General features: G+C 39.7%; 1 protein-coding gene across 20 annotated transcripts in view; it reads right to left on the reverse strand.

Annotated features, from left to right (window-relative positions):
* Window positions 1-21,280, reverse strand: part of EYA1 (EYA transcriptional coactivator and phosphatase 1) — a 460,645-nt gene that overhangs the window by 14,754 nt on the left and 424,611 nt on the right. For all 20 annotated transcript variants that reach the window (XM_054656818.2, XM_054656820.2, XM_054656817.2 and 17 more), the window contains 4 exons: window positions 4,589-4,647; window positions 4,316-4,476; window positions 3,220-3,334; window positions 2,993-3,114 (listed from right to left, as the gene is read on the reverse strand). In XM_054656818.2, the coding sequence (XP_054512793.1) occupies window positions 2,993-3,114; window positions 3,220-3,334; window positions 4,316-4,476; window positions 4,589-4,647 (457 nt within the window). The remainder of the gene's footprint in view (window positions 1-2,992; window positions 3,115-3,219; window positions 3,335-4,315; window positions 4,477-4,588; window positions 4,648-21,280) is intronic.

Consider the following 21,280-nt stretch of genomic DNA (forward strand, 5'->3'; position numbering starts at 1 on the left):
TCTTCACTGCAAAAATATACAACCAAAAACTTCGATGTCATGAAAGTTTTTTCCCTCCTTACAGGGAAATGCTTATGCATTTTTGCAAAGTTCCCCTCTTGTGGAAAAAGGAAGGTAAACTCAATGTAATTTAAAGATGAAGTTGTGGTAGACAAAAAAATCCTTGCCTATATACTATCTATCTCCTATTGGGCTCATTGCCAATTTGGGGTCATGTAGAAATTTTTCACAATAGAGGTTAAGAAAATGAAGCTTAGATTTTAGAAGTTAACTATTAGTTTTATATGAAGTATTCATTTTGATGAGTCCATTTTGTCTGAAAGGTCATCATAGCTCTGCCAACTGAGATACCAGTCATCTCCTCCTATGACTTTAGCATTTTGCCTACAATAAAAATTACTGGGGCCAGGCATAGTGGTTCACACCTGTAATCCCAGCACTTTGGAAGGCCAAGGAAGATCACCTGAGGTCAAGAGTCTGAGACCAGCCTGGCTAACATGGAGAAACCCCGTCTCTACTAAAAATACAAAAATTAGCTGGGCATGGTGGTGTGTGCCTGTAATCCCAGCTACCTGGGGAGGCTGAGGCAGGAGGATCACTTGAACCCAGGAGGCACAGGCTGAGATCGTGCCACTGTACTGCAGCCTAGGTGACAGAACAAGACTCCATGTCAAAAGAAAAAAAAATTGCTGGGTTTTCTGCATTGATTCCCCACATATACCTTATTTGATGGTGAAATCCTACTTCCACCACCACATATTTTTTTTCTGTATTGAAAAAAAATTAAAGCTTAATATTTTAAACAAAATGCCCATTAAAAAAACAATGCTTACTGGATTGTAATTTCCTATTATCATTTTCAAATTATTTGGGATTAAACTTCAATGCACATGCTATGTAATACACTACTCCTGCTTTCTTTCTGAGAACCTAAGCTCTACCCGCTTCTGTACTATGGGCTGCTTCGGCATTTGTTCCAACTTTCATGTGCTGGTAAACCTTTTCCACAATCCCTGTTTACAACACAATATAATTATAATTCCTCTTAATTGATATAGATGAAAATAGAATTAACATGTGACTTAAACTGTTTGCTATTTTTATGGAACATGAAAGCACATAAAAGTTCTGGTTATAATGGGCTACTAGGAATTTTACTCTATTTGATATATTTCTTGTTTTTTGATATTTTCCAACAATTTGTTCTTGGCCCTTCTTGGGAAGCATCAGTCATTCTCAAACTCCAGATATGTATTTCTAACTTGAAAGGTTAGCCTGGATGAATCCCATCAGCACCCTGCTGACTGTGTCTTTCTGCCACTGATTGAAGACCCCACTGGGTCTCTTCCAATGCAACACTGATAAAAATAAAACCTGATTTCCCCATCAGTTAATTGTGCCGCTATTGACCCACGTGCCTAAAAGAAATCTTGTGTCGGCCTTCTTCAAAATAAATGGTCATTTATTCAGCCATTCATTCAACAAATTCATCTCTACATTTATTGATACCTACTGTGTGCTGGGTGTTACAGCTACTATGATGAGCAAGAGAGACAAACCCAGTCCTCAAGATTATTACAGTATGATGAGGAAGTCATACTATGAACAAATAATTATAAAAGTCAGTAATTTTTTAGTAATCATTTAGTAAATGCTTTGAAGGAGAAGCACAGGAAGTGTAAAAGTGCAGGCAAATGGAAGTTAGACCTACAGGGATTCCATTTTTGCCCCTTTTTATTATATGGAGTCGAGCAGCCAAAGACAGCCTTCTTGCCACCTGCTAGAATGCTCATACCCCTTCCCCTGGACTAAAATAACATTCCTCTCCTTAGGGTGATATACAACGCTATTCATGCCTAGACCCAAGTATACCTTTTCAGCTTTGGCTTCTAATGAGCACTGCATACTAGCTACCCAGGGCCACTCACAAGTCCCTCAGCAGGGAACACATTTTAATTTCTCTGTCCATTTGCATTGTTCTCACTAGCCCATCTACCTGTTGAACTCTTACTTGCTCTTCTATACCCAGATCAAATGTCATTTCTTCCCTTTAGCTTTCACACTTTCACAGACACTCGGCCTCTGCCTCTTCCTGGGTGGCAGTGAATGCTTCCTCAGTCATGTGCACATTCAAGCACTTAGCAATAGGACCCTGTAGGATACAGCAAGGGGTCTAGACCTTGGAATCAGAGAAACATGAGGCTTGAGCCTTGTGTTTGTGAACTATTGACTGCAACAATTTACTTAAGTCTCTGGACTTTAGTTTCCTCATTTGTAAAATGGAAAGATTATAAAGATTGACTTTAAATGCAAAATGCTTAGTACAGTTCAGGGCATCTAGTAGACAACTAAAAAATGCTCATTTGCATACTCTTGTATCATATTGGATTGTCATGTAACTGTCTGCTTCCCCTGAGAACAAGAGCCATGTCTTTTTATCCCTATGTTGATTCTGCCTTGATTTATATTCTAACTAAATTTCATAAGTATTTTCCTCCCAACTATGTTTCTTTCATGCAAGAAGCTTTTAAATCTCCACAACAAAAATGGAAACTCAATTGATTATACAGATTGAATGAAAAACAAAACAAATATTTCTAGTAATAAATCTGTTATTAGAGTTGTTTCATTTCTACTTTTTATAATTTTATCTTGCTGTTTGTTTTAGCTTAGAAAATCATATATTTTTGTTAATGGATAAATGTAAAAGGATAAAAATATGATAATAATCCAGAATCGATGCTGTTACTCTACCTAAAATGCCCTGGTCTTAACGTTAGCCAGTCAAGTAAAATTTTGTGACTTCAGCTACTGTATTATGCTTTGTGTTTCTCTTACGTCTAAATCCAGTTTTGCAAATTGGTTAAATTATTCTTGTATTTTTTTTTGACCTATGTAGCGTTCTGGAAAAAAAGTTTCATTTATTGCCTTTCATTTTTATTATCCTGAAGGAAAAGAGCTGATTGTTAAAAAGAAAAGAAAAGCAGCTCACCTATTTTAGTTGCACTGTAAATATTTTCTATTGGAAATACAATTCCTAACCCATACAGCAGGACTTTCGCCAATGCTGGGATGAGCTGAGTAGTTGTTACTAAAATATTCACACAGTTTGTCCTATGAGAACAAAAAGAAAAAAAAGACTGTTGAAAAATAAATCTCCAAAATGAACAAGCACGAGCATTGCCCATTTCCTGGCAAAGACCTCGCAGAGAGCCTCACCGGGAGTGAATGAGCGAGAGTGCTTTCAGGGCCAGTGTCAACCAGGAGTCGGTCAGGGCTTCAATTTCGGCCCTCAACTGCAGCCAGGCTTCCCTCTTAGCTGGACCAAGCAGACCTGAGGATTTAAAAGCACATAATGAACTACTTCCTTACCAACATATTTCTTCGACTTTGCAAATAATTAACATTTAAAAAGTACTATGAATACCAGCCTCCAGATTTATAGTATACAAAGTATCTTTCACATAGTACCATTCATTTGACAAGTATTTATTCAGTTTGGTTACAGAAGTCATCTCTTTTTAGGGAACCTACTTTCCTACATTCCTCTAAGTGTAGTTTGGGCAGAGGTGACTCCACCTTCTGGCTCTCAGGGTAGGTGTGCAGCATTCACTTGGCCAGTGGAAGTCAGTCTTGGAACTTTTGCTGAATCTATTAGGAAATGATAGATTCCCTCCCCTCATGGATGTGCCAAACTACTGGTAGAGTATAAAGCTGGATCTACTGGTGGTCATTTTGCCACCTCTTGGGAGGGACTGACCTAGAAAGGCCTTTATCCAAAGGAAGGCACAGGCTTCCCCGACAGCATCATTTCAGCATCTGCATATAGCCATGCTGGAAACCAACCTCACCCCTAAACTTTTTATTATTAAGTCACTGTATTTCCTTTTCATGCTAAAGCCATTATGAACCAAAGTCAAAAGATTCAAACTAATCCAAGTATTTACCCAGTAGGAGGAGATTTACAACCCATCTTGTGATTTGGGCAGAGGTGGCTAATTCTTCGAAGGATGCTAATTCTTCGAAGGATGCTAATCCTTCCTTGAAAGGACAACTGAATGTCAGAGAGGTCAGGAAACTTGCCCCAGGTCACATCACTAGGTAACAGAGACAGGACTAGACTGGAATAGCCAGGGCAGCTGGCTCCAGTGCAATATTTCTGTCACTAAATCACAGCAGAATAATGGCCAGTGAGGTGAAACTGCCCAAATAGAAGCTATTATATTCAAAGCAGTGTGACACAAAAGTGTACAGTACTTTTGGAATTGTATCTGGACTGTCTTAACCCGCTGAGGTACTGGTGGTAATCACTTGCCTCCAACATTATTTTTGTAGGTGTTGTAGATCTCTTTTACCCGTCTGTAGCGGAAGGCCAACTTTCTCATCCAGTCCACACCGCCCCGTACACCAGTTGCCAAACATAAGTTAGCACTGGTTGCTGCAGCAGGAAAGCCATCTGTTCCAAAGTTATATGTGCTATTTATATGCAAGAAAAGCCCAAAGTTAGCCGAACAGAAAGTCCATCTTAATTAGGTAAGTAATTAAACTATAAAAGGGAGATGGTCACTTCACATTCAAGGGTGCTCACCTTAGGTCCTGTCCGTTATCATCTGAAGAAACATCATCTATATGGACTTGGTCACATTCCTAAAATGCAATTAAAATGATACATGTCAATTTTTTAAGAGTACCTAATTTTTTTGTTTTGTTTTGGAAAAACCATACTTTTTTTAAAGCACCTTAATTGGAGGATTTTTTCAACTATGTCAATCAGTAGGTGGCAGTCTTGTAAAATTGACATTTTTACCTACTTAGGGTCCTCTCCTGTAAGAAAGAAGCAATGTCGTTAAGGACTACTGTTATTCAGCTTCAGAAAACACATTTTTGTGTTTAGAAAGGAAAGTGATTGAAAACAATTAGCATATGTGTTCCATAAACCTCAGGTACCTTAAGCCATCATGCTGCTCAGAGCTGATTCAGTCAGTGCCTAAGCATAACTGAAACCAGACATTTTGGTAAATGTAACATGCTAGAAAAATTAAACCTGATGCTAACTGCCAATGAAATTATGACCTCTGATTGCTGTTGAGCCACACACCAACACAGCCTGAGGCCAGTGTGTTGAGGAGCCCAGACAAAAAATCTGTTACTGGTTTCCATTTATTTGAGAGATGTGAGTTTTATCCTCCCTCTTTCTCTCTCTCTGTGTACGTGTGTGTGTGTGTGTGTACACATGTGCACGGTAAAAACCATGGGAGACTTCAAAACCTAAATAAAAATAATCAAACCATGTGCTTGTTTGCTGTTTAGTTTTTTTTGCATTTTTAGTGTTATTTTTAGCTGTTTTACTATTATTACATATTCACTGGATTTATGAGTTTATTATGGCATAATGTTATTTTGAACAGATCTTATTTTTAAATCCCAAACTGTGTAAACTACTTAGAATAGGAAGCCATGCTTACGGGCTAAAGCTCTATCGGGCCCAGTTAACGTTTCTGCACCTGTTTGCAGATATATCGGAGCACCCATATATCTTAACCACCGTATCCCCAGATGAATTGTGGGAAGAACAGGCACTCAATAAACATTTGTTGAATGAATGAAGGCATATTAATTTGGAGGCAGACAAGGACTCTAGTCCAGAAACTTAACACCCCCACTTGGCTGCTTTCATATTTCAGTCATGTTCCTCTCTTTGCAGTCAGGCTCCAAATACCCCAGAGGCCTTTATTGTACTTATTTCCATTAAAGTTTTAGTTTAAAAATATTATTAAAAGAAATTTCCAGGCGCACATCCTGTATTTTAAAAGGTTCTTTTTGACTGAAGGTCTGGTCATGTTTCAGATAGAGTTAATTTTATAAAATCTAGCCCATCTCTCTAGCACTTAGACTCAACTTCATAACAAAGATGACACTTAGAAAGCACTATAATAATAGAAGGTATATTTTTATGTTGCCGGTCCCCTCTGAACAAACTCTTCTCTCTCCATGGATTTGTGAGGAAGGGAGGAGGAGATAGAAGTGGAAAGAAACTCAAACCAGCTGTTCCTTAACAGAATTAAAATCGTGACCCCCAACCTCTTCTCTAAAGCATCTATTTTCCAGGCAGCCCTCTCCCAGCACGCAGCAAGTTCCAAGGAGGAAAAGACTTTGACCTTGTAACCCTCCCCTGCTCTCCTGAGGTCCATAACCTCAGATAAGAGAAAAGGAAAAGCAAGTCTAGGAGCCCTCACATGCTGACTGTGAATTTAACATTTTAAAAACAGGTCATTCTTGGAAAACGTGGTTGGGAACTTCTCCTTTATTAATGTAATCTTATTTTAGAAGATGAATGATGATCGCTTGTGTTTTCGACAACATACTAAATCCTGAGTAGACATTTCTGATATTTAACCAGGAATGTAATTTTTATGTCGTAAAACTTCTTTAGAGCGTGTGGTTAGCGTTGGGGGTGGCGGGAGAGGGGAAGGCCATAGCGCCATGATGGAGAAATTTTCTCTCTTGGGAGAATGAACAAAAAGGAGGAGGAAGTTGAGGAACTAGTAGAAGAGGAAAATGTATGTTCAAAAGAATTTAATTCAAGGAATCAAAACTGACCTGGAATTCCCTGGTTCCCTCTAAGGGTGGGAAGAGTTTTTTGAAAAAGCAGGGTGTTAAGATGCTTTTCTGAAGCGAATTTAGCTGTAAATCCTCATTACTAACAGAGAAGGCAGTTATCCTCTAACAGCTGTGAACGACCCCATTGTTGCTATTGTTCTTCCACATCCTGTATTTGTTTTCTCCTGCCAGCTTCATTTAAAACGTTTTGTTCCCAGGCTGAGGACTTCTTTTGAAGTATTGTTCAATCTCTAGCTTAGCTCTTAGTGTCAACACCTTCAAGCTTTTACCTGCAGATAGCAAACTCACTTCACAGTGACTTGATTAAAGCAAAGTTCGGAGTAGTGACAAGGAAATCCTCATTCTTCATCAGAATTTTTGTAGAATGATTTTAATTAAAAGAGATTTAAAAATCAAGAGTAATCTCTAAGGGGCCTCATCAGCACCTCCAGGAATGAAAAAAAAATCATTAAAATGTCTATGTAAAATGTGTCTATGTAATTGTTGCTTATTTCACTTAATGAATAGAAAAATACTATATTGTACAAACTTCAAATACATAAAACACATACTGAGGGTTCATTATCTGTGTCTTTGTAGGAACTTACAAATAATGACATAAAATGCTTTGGGAAGTATGTTTTTAAAAAAGTGTTTTAAATCTTAAGGAGAAACTATAATATTGCTATCTAAATGCTTACTTATTAACATTTTAATTCATGAAAGAATGAGGAATATTAAGATACTGCAATATTCCACAGCAGAACTGCACAATGTGTTAACCTGTTGTAAGTCCATCAGCTCTCAAATGAGAAACTGAAGTCTCCTCCCATCAGATATCCTGAAACTCAGCCTCTTCTGTGGGGAGAAACTTTCCTTCTACCATTTCTCAGACACCATCTATCTAGCTTTTTGTCTTCCTAAGAGCCAAATTTTAGGTTCTCATTTTTGCCTTCTGGACTAGGTTGTTTTTAGCTTCCAAATTTGTTTAAAACCCAGACAATGAGATAACTGAGGGAGGGTGCAGGGCCTGATTTCAGAGTCCATGGCTTAGGCAGAAGGGGCTCTGGGCACCGTGAACCAACAGCAGCAACCTGGTTTAAAGCTCTCCTGGAAGAATCTACTGACAAAGACAAAAATGGAAGCTTAATATATTTCCAGGTGCCAATATATATTCCTAAAAACCCTAATTTGGTGTTCAGTAGAGTACAGAACATACATAATTCTATGGGAAAATAAGTTTTTATTCCAAAAACAGACTAAACGTGCTGAAAATGTACTTTTGAAATACACGACCAAAATTATGTGATAGACTTTTAAGGTGATGAAATCATTATTGAATCCAAGTCTTGGGACAGCATTCACATTTCTAGGGGCCACTCCAGTTCAGCATATTTTATGCGCTAATCTGTAGTGGAAGGGTCTGAGATGCCCAAGGGATCCCTGCTGTGTTTGGGGATCTGGCCTGGGACCTCAGAGAAGACAGAGATAGTGATTTCAAGGACTCCTGAAAGATTTTGCACTCACAGTAAACTAATAGGTATCTTAGCTTAGAAAGGTGGTCATTCATGTACGTGTCAAATTATTAAGAGGCTGCTGTGTTCCAGGTAGTGTTTCAGATGCTAATGATACAGTGCTTAATACAACAGACAAAAGTCCTTACTGCCTTGAAACTAACATCTAGTTAGTCACAAACGAGAAAATATGTAAAATGTACATATGCTGGATAGTGGTAAGTGCTAAGGAAACAAAAAAGTAGATGAGGGAGAAATGCAATGCCAAGTGGGTGTGGGGGAAAGAGTTTTCCAGGCAAATAAAAGAGCAAGTTCAAAGGCCCTGAGGCAGGAGAACACTGGTGTAAGGAGGTAGGAGGAAGGAGCCAGGAGAGGGCAGAGGAGGAGAAGAGTTCCCTGTGCCTGCAGATCCCAGCAAGGAGCAGGCTTTGCCAAGGAAGCAGTGGACAAGTTATCAGTCCTTGCCCTCAAGGCACTTACATGGTTATGGGGGAAAGAGAGAAGTTAACTAACTACACATGTGATAATTAAAATCATGGTAAATCCTGCAGAACTTCCCTAGGATCCAAAGGAACATCGTCCTACATTCTATTTAGCCAGAGAGAGTTGCAAAGGTCTGAAGAATTAAAATTATATTTTGGTAGATCAGGAGGGACAGCCTGGTCCACCGCTTGTCCTTGTGGCTTTTGTGATTGAAACAATCAAACCGATAAAATGGTGGCCTACTGGAGATGGTTCCTAACAACTGAACTGTGGTGACAGGAACAAAACAGCTTATTGGTCCCAGACTATCCATGCTGGACCTCTACCTTCAAATGGCAGTGAGGTGGGGTGGGATGGGGCGGGGAAGGTACAAAGGAACCCTGGGGGCTTAGTGACCAGGCCTCAGAGAGGTGAGGGGAAGCCTTTGAAGACATGTTTCTTTCACCCCCAAGTCACAGATGTGAGAACTGATACGGGAGTTGGAAATGGATCAAGACGTGGGAAAAGAGTAATTTTTTGTTAATGGCTTTCCCAAAGGGATGAAAAATTCAACAACATGTTTGCATAAGGGCTCAGAAACAAGTCAGCAGTAGAGGAATATATAATAAACATTTCTATTTAGCCAATTTTCACATACAGGTAGTTAGCCATGAGCGGGGACAGGAGAGGGCTCTTCGCCACCCACTAGGAATGTCGGGTGATGGTCTGGCAATTATCACATTGTCTCTCTAAAAGTGATAAATTGGCAGCCAGTGCCAGGGAGAGGCCATTTCCTGATGGTCCACACCTGTTGCACTAAGTGTTAACTGAATGCAGGCACCAGGGTCCCTGGGCATGCACATTAAGAGACCTAATGGCAGAGTATGACCTTCTGGGGGCACTCCACTGGAAAAGGGAAGAAAGCCTCAGATAGACATGCGTGCAGCTTCCTAAACACACTGCACAGGCTCAGTTCCCAAGGGTAAGGGGGGCAATGCACATGCCGGCAGCCCACCCTAAGGGAAGATGCATGGGAATGGGGCGAGCACATAAAGTCCTAGGATCAAGGTTAAACACCGCACTTGACCAAGATGCCTGCTTGGGTCTCTTCCAAGTGCAGTTTCCTTTTTTCTTGTTCTAAAGCCTTTTTCAGAAAACTTCCACTCCTGCTCTGAAACTTGCCTCAGTCTCTCTTTCTGCCTCATGCCCCCCAGTTGAATTCTTTCTTCTGAGGAGGTAAGAATTGAGGTTGCTGCAGACCATAGGGATTCACTGCTGGTAACTCGGATACCTTCCACTGGTAACATATTTGGTGCCGTGTGACTCAGGTATTTGCCACTGGTAACAGTCACATAGTACAGATAGATTATGTGGAAGAACTAGGGCCAGTGCAAGGCAAAGTTGCAATTATCCTCCACTAGAAAAATTTTACAATTAATTACCAAACTTGGGTATTGCTAACGCATCCAGCCCGCTGTTCCCAGTCTGAGGTTGGTCTCTCTCTCTTCAGAAGTCCCAAGACACCAGAGATTCATCATCCCTTGATACCTGACTACCAAAGCACCACATCTTGGCACTTTGTATCCCTCGTAGAGGATATTCTTCCTTTCCCCACAGCAATAGCTTCTGCAGAAGGCATTCCTTACACTTATTGTGGCGTTCCTGCAGAGTCAGGTGCTCAGTTTCTCTCACTTACACAGACTCCTAGTTCTTAAGTTGAATTTATGGTGAAAATGCAATAGTATTTAATGTTACAACCCATTTTACAGATATGAAAAATAAAGATTCAGAAAAGCTAAATAATGTGAGATAAATGCTGCAATGCTGATGTCTTTGACCCTCAACTCGCCGTTTCTTCCCAGGCTCCTCAATTTCACACAGTGTAGACAACTGCTCCCTCTAGACACTGGTCACGACCTAGGTTCCTAGGGGCTTCTCAGTTGTTTTGAGTTTAGGGGACTCCAGCTCTGTCTGCCCCACTCTGACCTGTGCTCTGTGTCTGTGGTCATGGACCCCTCTTCCTGCCTGGAGCATGGATGTGGGTCCTTCATCCTACAGCACAAGCCCCAACCCTTCATGTCATCAGCAGGCCTTTAAATGACTGGTACTTCAGAGGAAAATGCTCCCAGAAGGAGAGCCACTGTGGTAACCGGGTCTCTGCCTGGCATGGAGGGTAGAGAGTACAACTGTAGGTGGTGAAAGCATAGGTTTTAGCGTATCACACTGCCACAGCGTGTCCTAAGTAGGAGAGCTGAGGACCAGGAAAACGGATTAGGCCACCGTCATGGCAGGGGAAGCTGAAAAGAGGGCAGGGGAAGCTGAAAAGAGGGCAGATGGCACCAGTCAGAGGTGCGGTGTTGTGCCCACAGTTACCAGCCTGCAAACCTCTGCTTTTCCACAACAGGATCCTACAAGCATCTTTCAGTAAATACCAAAATTGAAATGACCATGGTCTACCCTTGCCAGCCTTCCCCTTATATGACACCACCTGTGCTTCACAGAGGAGTAAAAGAAATAAAGTTAGCTTCAGTTACTGCTGGCCCTCAGCTAACAGTCATCTAACTACTCATGGAGCTGGATTATAAAATGCTCACATGGATGGCTGGGGAAACTGCCAACACATGAAGCCCTGAATCCCAGTTCTGGTGTAGGTATAGGGAGTGGGCAGAAAGCCACACGGGGCACGATCTCACAGCCATGCGGCGAATGCACATTCGCTCTTGGAACTCTGGTTGCACTGTTATTCTGCCTTTTTAGTCCCTTCTGTCATTATTCTTGGCATCAAGACTCAAGCTGACCTTTTTCTGATCCATCATCATCTCTGGCCTTCTAGGGCTGGGCCACAGACATGTTCTTTTGGACCAATCCCCGGGAATAACTCAGATTTTGTACAGAGGCTCATATGCAAAATATTAAGTTATGGCAGAATTTTTCTGCAAATATTTATTCTGCTTTGATACTGTAGTGGTTGTACTTTCCCCCCAAGCCTTTCACTTGTACCATAATTATGTAAAAATACACCATACAATTCAAGGTAGTTTTGGAAAATTAATAAAGAGAATTAAGACAGTTACAATGAGTCTTATTATCTGTGCCAACAGAGTGACGTAATAGCTAGGACACTGATGCTGTATACTTCTGAACATGAAACTAGAAACACAAACTCAGAGTAAACCTGAAGTCCTTGAATAAACAGAGAAGGAAGTCTCTAGGAAGACTGTGAGGCAGTTTGCATGTTATAAAAGGGAATAATATGAAAAAGTTACAATGTGTCTTTGGAGAAGTTGAGTTACGCAAGTCCAAATCCTGCTGATCAAGGCTATAGTATGCTCCATGTTCCAAATTTACCATGAGAAAACTAACAGCATACTGCCAACTAATTGTTTCAATACTTTCAATACTTCCCTTTACAAAACAAAAATGGAAGGATAAAAGTCAGCAGAGAACTAGCTGTTTTCATTGTGTCTTTACATCAATGTGCCTATTGAGACCAGCTGGAGCTGGCCAAGGCAGAGGAAGTGATCATTGGGTTCTGTGTCCCCTCTTATCCGTCATTAAGCGATTACATCCATGGCTCTGACTTCCCTATTGAGCAATTTAGATACTTGCCTGATATTTGACATCTATAGGTCACTAAAAAGAAGTATTCCTCTTATTTCTGAATGTGAAAATGTTTATTTATACATGGGACATGGGTAGTTCTAGTACTTTAGTGACAAACTCACACAAATTGTCTGAAAGCTAATTTTGTCAAGCCATTAGCAGCACTTGAAAAAGAATGCGTATCTGTCTGTGGATCTATCCAGACTACCATCTTTCTCACAGAAAACTAAATTACACAGATGGCCTTACAGGGTGACCAGTGTTTGAGTGACAAAGGTCTTAAGGGAATGCTCTCCATGGTGGTTTTTCGAAATAACTCTCAACTCTCCAGATATTTTCATAACTAATTTGAAAAACTAAGTGAAATGGGACATCTTCTAAATTTCTCTATGATTTAGAAGTTCTACAGAGGGAGAGGAGTAGTCAAGGAAGAAGCCAATTGATGGAACAGATTTGAAGAAACTGGCTTCCAACTAGCTGACAATTTGATTTGGTACATCAAGTCTAGGCTCCGTGATAAAGACCCTCTGTCCATGAATTAGTAAATTTGCAGGAACCATGTTTTTACTTGCGTGTTTTTCTCTGTAAAGAGGAGACTGCCCAACTGACGTACTGTGTATTTATACTTACTGATGCAGAACAGCATGATTCCATTGTGCTTTCTAAGGGCACGTCCAAGCCCTCACTGTGCTTTCAAACAGACCTCATGGAGAGCTCAAGCACTGCTAGGCTTTCTTCTGCCCAGCTTCACCAGCATCATGGACTCTCTGGAAGCCCTTGACTCCTGGAGATGGGGAGGGTATGTGGTTTGTAGCCTCTCCACACTGGCAATCGCTAGCAGACCCTGTCATCTCTGTCTAGGATACACCTGGTGACCTCCTATTTCCCTGGCCTTCACACCATGATGCTTCCTTGCAGAAAAAAAAAAAAAAAAAAAAAATGGTGCAGATACCTGTGGCTAAGGCACAGGGGATAAAAAACAAAAGGAGTTTTGAAATTTGCCCCATTCTGTTTGGCGGTTTTGGGAAGTGCAAGTCAAGGAATTAAGACACACCTGGACAAATATATCTTTTAATTCCCACTCTAAACTACTCAGAATACTATTGGTGCCAACAGATATTTTAAGTCAATATTTAAATATCTATATGTGTTATGGTAGGAATAGGATGACACAACTATACAAGCCGATGGGAAAAGAAAACAATTTCAAATTTCAGAAACCAAAAAGAGGAATTTCAGCATCTATTTTCGAGAGGTGGCAATAAGATGCAACTTGTGGACACACATATGGCATTTACAAACAAAAACAGTGTCTTAATATACTTAATGTTATAATATCCTTTAGAGATTATCTAAGTGAGAGAGATTTTACTAGAATTATGTTTATATTAGCTAGGAGACCTAAGTGCTTGTATTAGAAACACAAGATTTGAATTACAGAAGTTTCAACAAAGGTAAGGTATTAGCTATTTTGATCTGATTCTATTTATTAATATTCATAAAATATTTAGAGAACAAAATCTTTACTGAAAGTTCCTGAAGATGGTATGTTAAGGTAAAAAATAAATTGAAGTGCTTAAGCTATGTGCCGGTATATGCATAAAATTATGGTAAATATTTGAGATCACTAAGTAAAGGCTTCCAGGATGCCCAAACTTATTAATAACTAGAAGATTGCATGAACACATGTTTTTCAAAGTTTTGATATTTTCTTATAATATTAATCCCTTTTAAAATGTGCTAATTAAAAAAAATAAGACATCATTATATCACTTTAGCGTGTGGCTTACAGAATCCCAAAGGTATCACATGAAGATAGCTCCTTCTTAGTGAGTACAATGTTAATAAATATGATATGTCAGTTTCACTGTGCGTGGAGTTCCTTCTTTCTCACCATGAATGCCTTCTTTACCACGTGATATTAAATATATTTGTCTTTATTCACACTCTCAACCTTAGGGTGAGGAAAAGAAAGTCTCACTTAATGAAAGCCAGAAAGAATTGAAAATAAACTTTTAAACAAAATGAGCTTATTTAAAACTGTTCAACACTGAGTCTCTAAAGGTAATGGATTAATCCATTAACTAATCCATTACCTTTAGTGACTCAGTGTTGAACAGTTTTAATATAAGGATAATTAAAAGATAATTATAACATATATTACATTTGATCTAATGATATCAATACTTGCAAATTTCTTTGCTTTTTTAAAAGTATACAATAAATACTATATTGTACAAGATCCATCTTTTATTAAGTTATGTTTTATGCAATAGTAAGAGGTATTTCAATGCATTCTATGTCCCTACCGCTGACATTGTACACAAAAGGTTATGTCCAAATACACAGCTTTATTTATGGTTCAGTTAATTTAAGAGAACATAGAATTTTACAAATTTGTATCATAACCAGTGCAAACCTTCATATACCACACAGGGCAATGCATTAGTGTTTGCTGACAATGCCAAATTATATTGTACAATTTTATCATTAAAATATTACACATATTTAAAATGGTATATAACAAAGTATGAAGATAAAAGACTAAAGGCTGAATTAATGTGTAAGCTAATTATCATTCAGAACATTAAAAAAACTCAGCACACATCTAATATAAATATCATTTTTTTTTGGAACAGCAACTCAGAACTACTCTTAAGAATGAGCCTTTGATTTACTGCTGAGCTTATTTCTCAATTTTCAACGGGCTTGCTCATCATTTTTGCAAACATAATTTGTCACTGGCAACAGTCAGTGTTCTTTGTAACTCCTGTTTCCTTTCTTTTAGATCTATTATTCCTGCTGAGAGAATCTACTAAAGAAGAATTTTTCATAGTGACACCAACTCTAGGCTTGCTGTGAATAATCACAATGTCATAAAAATCATTCTTTTTATTGCAAACTTGCTGCCAGAAGCATGGAAAAATATTCAGACCGAGAGAACTTTCATCCTTTTCTGCAACGGCTTTCTTTTAACTTTCATGGCCATTTGCAGAAAGTGAATTGCATACCAATTTATTCACAAAGCATTTAACTAGAGCTTTCATTTGCACAAAAATATTTGTTTCGCTCATATAAAACAATGAACTATAAGCTCCAATATTAAATAGGTCATACATTATTTTTTTTTCTGAAGCAATTTCCCACTCCTCCTAAAATCATTTGCAACAAATATTAGTTTCTGTTTAATGCCATTACATGTCTATAGATTCATCTTTAACTACAAACTATATGTCAATGCATTTTGTAAAGAAATATTTTCTTGTAATTAACCTTTTTAAATGTCTTTTTCTTTTGCAGGGGTGAGAGTGGGGTTGAAATTTTGAAGTTTAAAAGAGACTAATTTATGAACTTCAGTTAACTTATACTGCTAGATAATTTTCTAATAGTAAGAAACACTCAATTTTGCATAAAAGAACATACAGCTCAGAATAAATCAGGCCCAATCATATCCTTAGTTAATAAGTTAATAAAGATTTTTCCAAGCTGATTTTCTCTGCCATGTAATTATTACTGACTCCAGAAAGAAAAATATGCAGAACTGGACATAGGCACTTTTAAAAAAGCAGTTCCCTGTGAGCTGCAGGAAGGGTTCCATCATCACCTCCCTCACTGTCAGTCCCTGGCGGCGAGGAGAGGACCTTGGAGGGGCACTTTCCTACTCAAAAAATTCTCTCCTCTAACTATCCGTGGGTCTGAAATTCCACCACACAAAATCATCCCTTCTGAATCTTCTTTTGTAAGACAAAGACTTCAGGTAAGAGTGAACTATTTAAGCTCCATTGCCTTGGTGTGAACTGCACTATGAGATAAATTTCTTCCAGCATGGGGAGCCCTGGTGTGCCTGCCCCCAAATCATTGGGTGTTAAAAGGGGAAATGGAGTTGGCTGCCCGAAAGGAAAAAAAAAAAGGGAAAGTCTTGTCTATACTCATAATTTCACTCCCTATAAAAATATCCCTCTTCTCAAGAAGTATAATTTAGAGCTATAAATAATCATGCTTTGGTTGTTTATATGTTATTCAGGAAAATATTATGTATCATTAGAATAGCATGAGTATTATATGTGTTATATATTAAACTGTAGCAGTGTCACTAGAAAATACATAACCACATGTTCTCGATTCTTTCATTCATTTTCTCATGCATTCAACTAATAAGGACTGAACACCTATGTCTATTCCAGGCACCACACACACAAAAATAAATGAGATGCAGATCTTGCCTTTATGGTTTTAAACATGGGGACTGGCTAGAGAGAAAGGGTACAGTGACTGTCACTATGATTTTCTGTCAGGGAGGTACTAGATTCTTGTAAAGCCCTTCCTCTTCCAACCCACTCTGGGCAGCACGTTCAGATACATTTTTCTGAAAGTAGGTTTTGCTGTTCCAGGCAATGCAGTCTCCAACAAAGAGCAAAAGCATCTAGGGGGAGGGGAGACAGGGAATATGTTTTACTTCTAGTTTCAGTCCATCTCCCTCAATAGATGTATTAGAAAAATTAAATTGGAAACACTTAATATATTTCTATGCAATTGAGCATTCAAGGGCCTCTATAATGAGCCCTAACCTTACCAATGTGCCCATCCCTCACATTCTATCATGAACAGCCTGCCTCCCTGCACCAGACAATAGCTGTGTCTACTGCTTGCTGGAATGCCTTCTCTCTCCCTCAAGGCAGTGCTCCTCCATTAAGTTTTTATTGGTTTCTTTCCCTTCTCCATCCCTGACATACTCTCTGCAACCCACAGTCTCAATAATAACTACCATTATTGACAGACTACAGTCTTTGTGTCATGTGTATTTCACGTTCTTTCCAATTCTCCTGAAAACTCTGCATTTGATGAATAAGCAAACAAAGACTTACACAGACAACTTCTGTGTACACTACCAGATAAGAAACTCTTTGAAGAAAAGACCATCTTTCACGTGTCTTTTTTTCCTACTTATTTTCTAACGCTGGACCAAGCACATAGATATCATGGACTGAAACCTTCTAGGTTATCTGATTGACAGGATTTGATTATGAAAGAATTGATGACCCAATCAGTTAATAGATAATGCTAGTGCATTTTGTCATTGAAGTTAGTTTTGTGGAAATAAATTATTTTGATTATAAAACGACACATACTCATGTAGAAAATTTGTGCAGTACTAAAAAACATATAAAAGAATTCATCTCCAATTCCATCCCTCAGAAGTAACCACTGTAATATTCTTCTAGTCCAAGCTGTCTCCTACCAATTGAAAAGGATGATATCTTGGACAGAAGAGTTCCCTTTAACTTTGTGACAAAATAGCAATTCCAGAAGTTAATTCTTAGTTGATTATTTCTGAAGAGGCAAAAGATTATAAAATAATGTTGATCAAAAGCAACGTGCTCTCCCCATACCCCGACCGTCCACCTGCCTTACAAAGGAGTAGCACACAATTAGCAGTGAGAAGGATCCAGTATTTAGAAAGCCTTTCTTTAGAAATGCTGCTAGAATACTGAACTGAGCCCAAATAGAGGCCCTATTGTAGCTGCACTGAAATGGGAGAAGTCTCCAGGGACTGCAACTTAAACACATTTTGGGGAAGTCGAAGTTACAGGCATACAGGCCTTCTCTTGCACTATTCAACCTTAAAAAATAAAAAAAAAAGTCTAAGGGCACCTTGAATTCCTTTCTCTACTAAGCAAACTTCCTATGAAGGTAACTGAGGAAAATCTGGCTCTACAAAGCAGTGACTCTCTCCCAGATTGAAGATTAGCAAGCACCTGTCAAAATCCAAGATCTAAACCAAAAGCCTGTCATAGGTGACACTGACAGGTCCATTTCACACGACTTTAAAATAAACTGAAGCAATCCAGCAGACTGTATGAGTGCTGAAGTGGTATTTCCATTCAACAAGAAAGGAAGACACTCTGTTATTCGCTGAGGCACCACCATGCGGCAGACACCGGCCAGGAGCTCCAGATTCTGTTGTCTCCCTTAACTCCACACCTACCTGTCACCCTCTCTGAAGCCAGTCAGGGTTGACTGTGTGGAGGCCATACATTAGCAGGAAGCTAGGACTGAACCCAGGTCTCTCCACCTCTGATGTGTTTACTGTCCCTTCAGACCACACTGTTCCTGGTAGCTTCACCCAACAGAATAGAGAGACTATGGCGAAACTAGGAAACCAGTTTCATGAACAGGTTAATTAACAGCCTGTTGGAATAACTGCTGCTCCGAATGGCCACAGTTGCCTCACATAAATCATTTAATTTTCTGAATCTGGAATTTTCAATACATATTTGGATTCTGTGTTTCTAAACTAAGACATAACTCTTCTTTTTCATTCAATATATTCTTCCTGGGAAATCTTAACTGATGTCAGAAATGATGGCTTCCAGCTTCTGTTTTCTGAGCTGCAGATCTGTGCATACACCTGCTCACTGGACTCCACTTGTGTGTCCAACACACACTTCAGGTTCAATATCTCAAATCTGAATTCAGCATCTTCCTTCCAGAGCCAGACCATTCTCCTGGGTTTTCTATCTCTACCTTATTGCTCAAGCCAGAAACTAAGAGTCTGGCTCACTGAATAGTTACACTGAATAGATCTGCAAATCCTACCCAGACTACTTTCTCAGTAGCTTTCACATCAGCCCCTGTTCTCTGTCTCCACAAAGAAATGCCACTGATTTCTCATCATTATTGACCCCTTTGACTTTACAATACAACTCATCTCCTTGGTAGTGCTATAAGTTCTTTACTGGTTACCCTCGGCATCCATTGTAAAATCCAACTCCCTTAGCAGAGTGTGCAAAACCTTTGATGACATGGCTTCTGTCTTTCTTTCCATTTTCTCATCTCACAAGCACTCTCTGTGTGTTCTGTGCTTTACACCTACACAGGCTCTGTTCCTAAATGTCATGCTTTCTCAAGCTCAATGTTTCTTCCTGGGGAAGTCACTGCTCCAACACTCTGCCTTGCCACCTCTCCCCAATCTGGGATAGCCATCCCATCTCTCAGACTCTAGCTAATGACCACAGACATCTCCATAATTGCTGTGATGGAATTATTCTTTCACTTTTCTGTCTCTACCCAGTATCTGGGCTCCTTGACAGCAAAGAATGTGTTTCATATTTTATCCTCAGTGCCTAGCTAGTGTCCAGAATAGAGTGAGCATGAGGACATTCAGCGCAAAGTAGCTCTTTTTAGTCTGTGATGTAGGGACTGCTCCAATATTATTTTATCGTTGTTCATTACAACAACATGTCTTTCTGTCCACTCTCTATCTATTGACCTACCTCTCAACATTTCCAAAATAGATTTTAAGTTGCCTGGGCAACTATGGCTTGCAGGTTTGTAAGACACAGTGAGAAAGAAAGCTTTCAAAGAATACAGTCAAGAAAGCCCCATCCAGTTATTAGGCCCCGCTCCATAGCATCCTTGTGTGACAGCAGCAAGGTGTTATTGACTTCCTTTCCTTTGCTAAAAAGGAATAGCCAGGTTCTCTGACTTGGCTAGAAAGGTTTTGTGCAATGATGTTTGCAAAAGAAAACCTGAGTTTCAACCTCAGATTTACCATCACCTAACCAAGTGGCTTTGGGCAACAACCACCTCCCTTCAATTTCCCGCATGTGTAAACTGCAGATAATTCTGAATTCACAGTGTTGATGGAGTCAGTGCTTTTGTACTGACATGAGAAAAGTTTCCCAAAGGCCTGTTGCCCCCTGCCTCCTACTTCACTAAGGACGCCCAGCAGCCTGCACTGTCAGTCCAAGCGGCCTGAGAAAGGGAGGCTCTGCTCCACAGTGACTTCACACCCAGCCAGGCTCCACTGCATGCCGTGACACCACCAGCAAGTTCCATGAGCCATCTTTCAAAACATGAGATAGGAAGACAACGAGTAAAAGGACATTTATCAGCACAACCAAGGAAACGTGTCTTTTTACATGAAGCCAGCATCCTCATTTTCTATGACGGACAGCACACTGTGACGGGAACCAGATACAGTAGCTACTTAACTGCCAACAGCACACCTCCCGGCATGCAACTGGGGGTGGGAGGAGCCCATGAATAAGGATGGACCCAAAGAAGTATTCTGTGATCTACCTGGAGCAGGGGCATTTGCCACTGACAGATGTTTTTTCTTTTTTCTTTTTTGGTGTGTCTGGTGTGATTTCTGTTGGAATTCTACAAGAGAATTTGGCAGCAAACCACTTATTGTCTCATGCCCTTCATTCCCTAGTCCCTCCTTAAGTCACTTTCCCTTCGTCCCCTACAGCCTTACAGGGCTTGACCCAGCATTCTGCATGTAGAAGACACTCAATGGACAATAACAGCAGCATAGACTTCCTTAGTGCTTCCTGCGAGCCAGTGCTAGTTCTATGCACTTAACAGATATTAACTCATGCAATTCTCACACTGACCCGATGAGGTATATCATCATCCAGTTTTACAGATGGGAAATTGAGGCATAAAGGGGGCCCTCATGAATGAATGAATTCACCAGTTCCACCTCTGGTGTCTCTAGAACTGCAAGCTAACAAACCACATAAACAACACAGGGCTTTGAGTCAGGCTGGAATAAGAGAGCCATGATTACATTCAGCATTTTCCTAATTATAAGAAACATTACATATAGAAAGTAAAAACAGAAAATTTCTCTTATCCTACTATCTAGAGATAAATCAGTTTTTATTGTCGAAATTATTTTTGTATCATTTTAAATATAGAAAGCCTTTGTTTTCTGCCGGGTGCAGTGGCTCATGCCTGTAATCCCAGCACTTTGGGAGGCCGAGGCGGGCAGATCACGAGGTCAGGAGATCGAGATCATCCTGGCTAACACAGTGAAACCCTGTCTCTACTAAAAATACAAAAAATTAGTTGGGCGTGGTGGCGGACGCCTGTATTCCCAGCTACTCAGGAGGCTGAGGCAGGAGAATGGCATGAACCCGGGAGGCAGAGCTTGCACTGCACTCCATCCTGGGCGACAGAGTGAGACTCCGTCTCAAAAAAAAAAAAAAAAAGAAAGCCTTTGTTTTCTTTTGATATACACACCTTTGTTTTTTAATCCCCAAATGAATCACACTGCATATCATTTTATAACATACCTCTTCTATGTATATTGT

The sequence above is a fragment of the Pan troglodytes genome, chromosome 7 (assembly GCF_028858775.2).
Source record: "Pan troglodytes isolate AG18354 chromosome 7, NHGRI_mPanTro3-v2.0_pri, whole genome shotgun sequence".
NCBI classification, from domain to species: Eukaryota; Metazoa; Chordata; class Mammalia; order Primates; family Hominidae; genus Pan; species Pan troglodytes.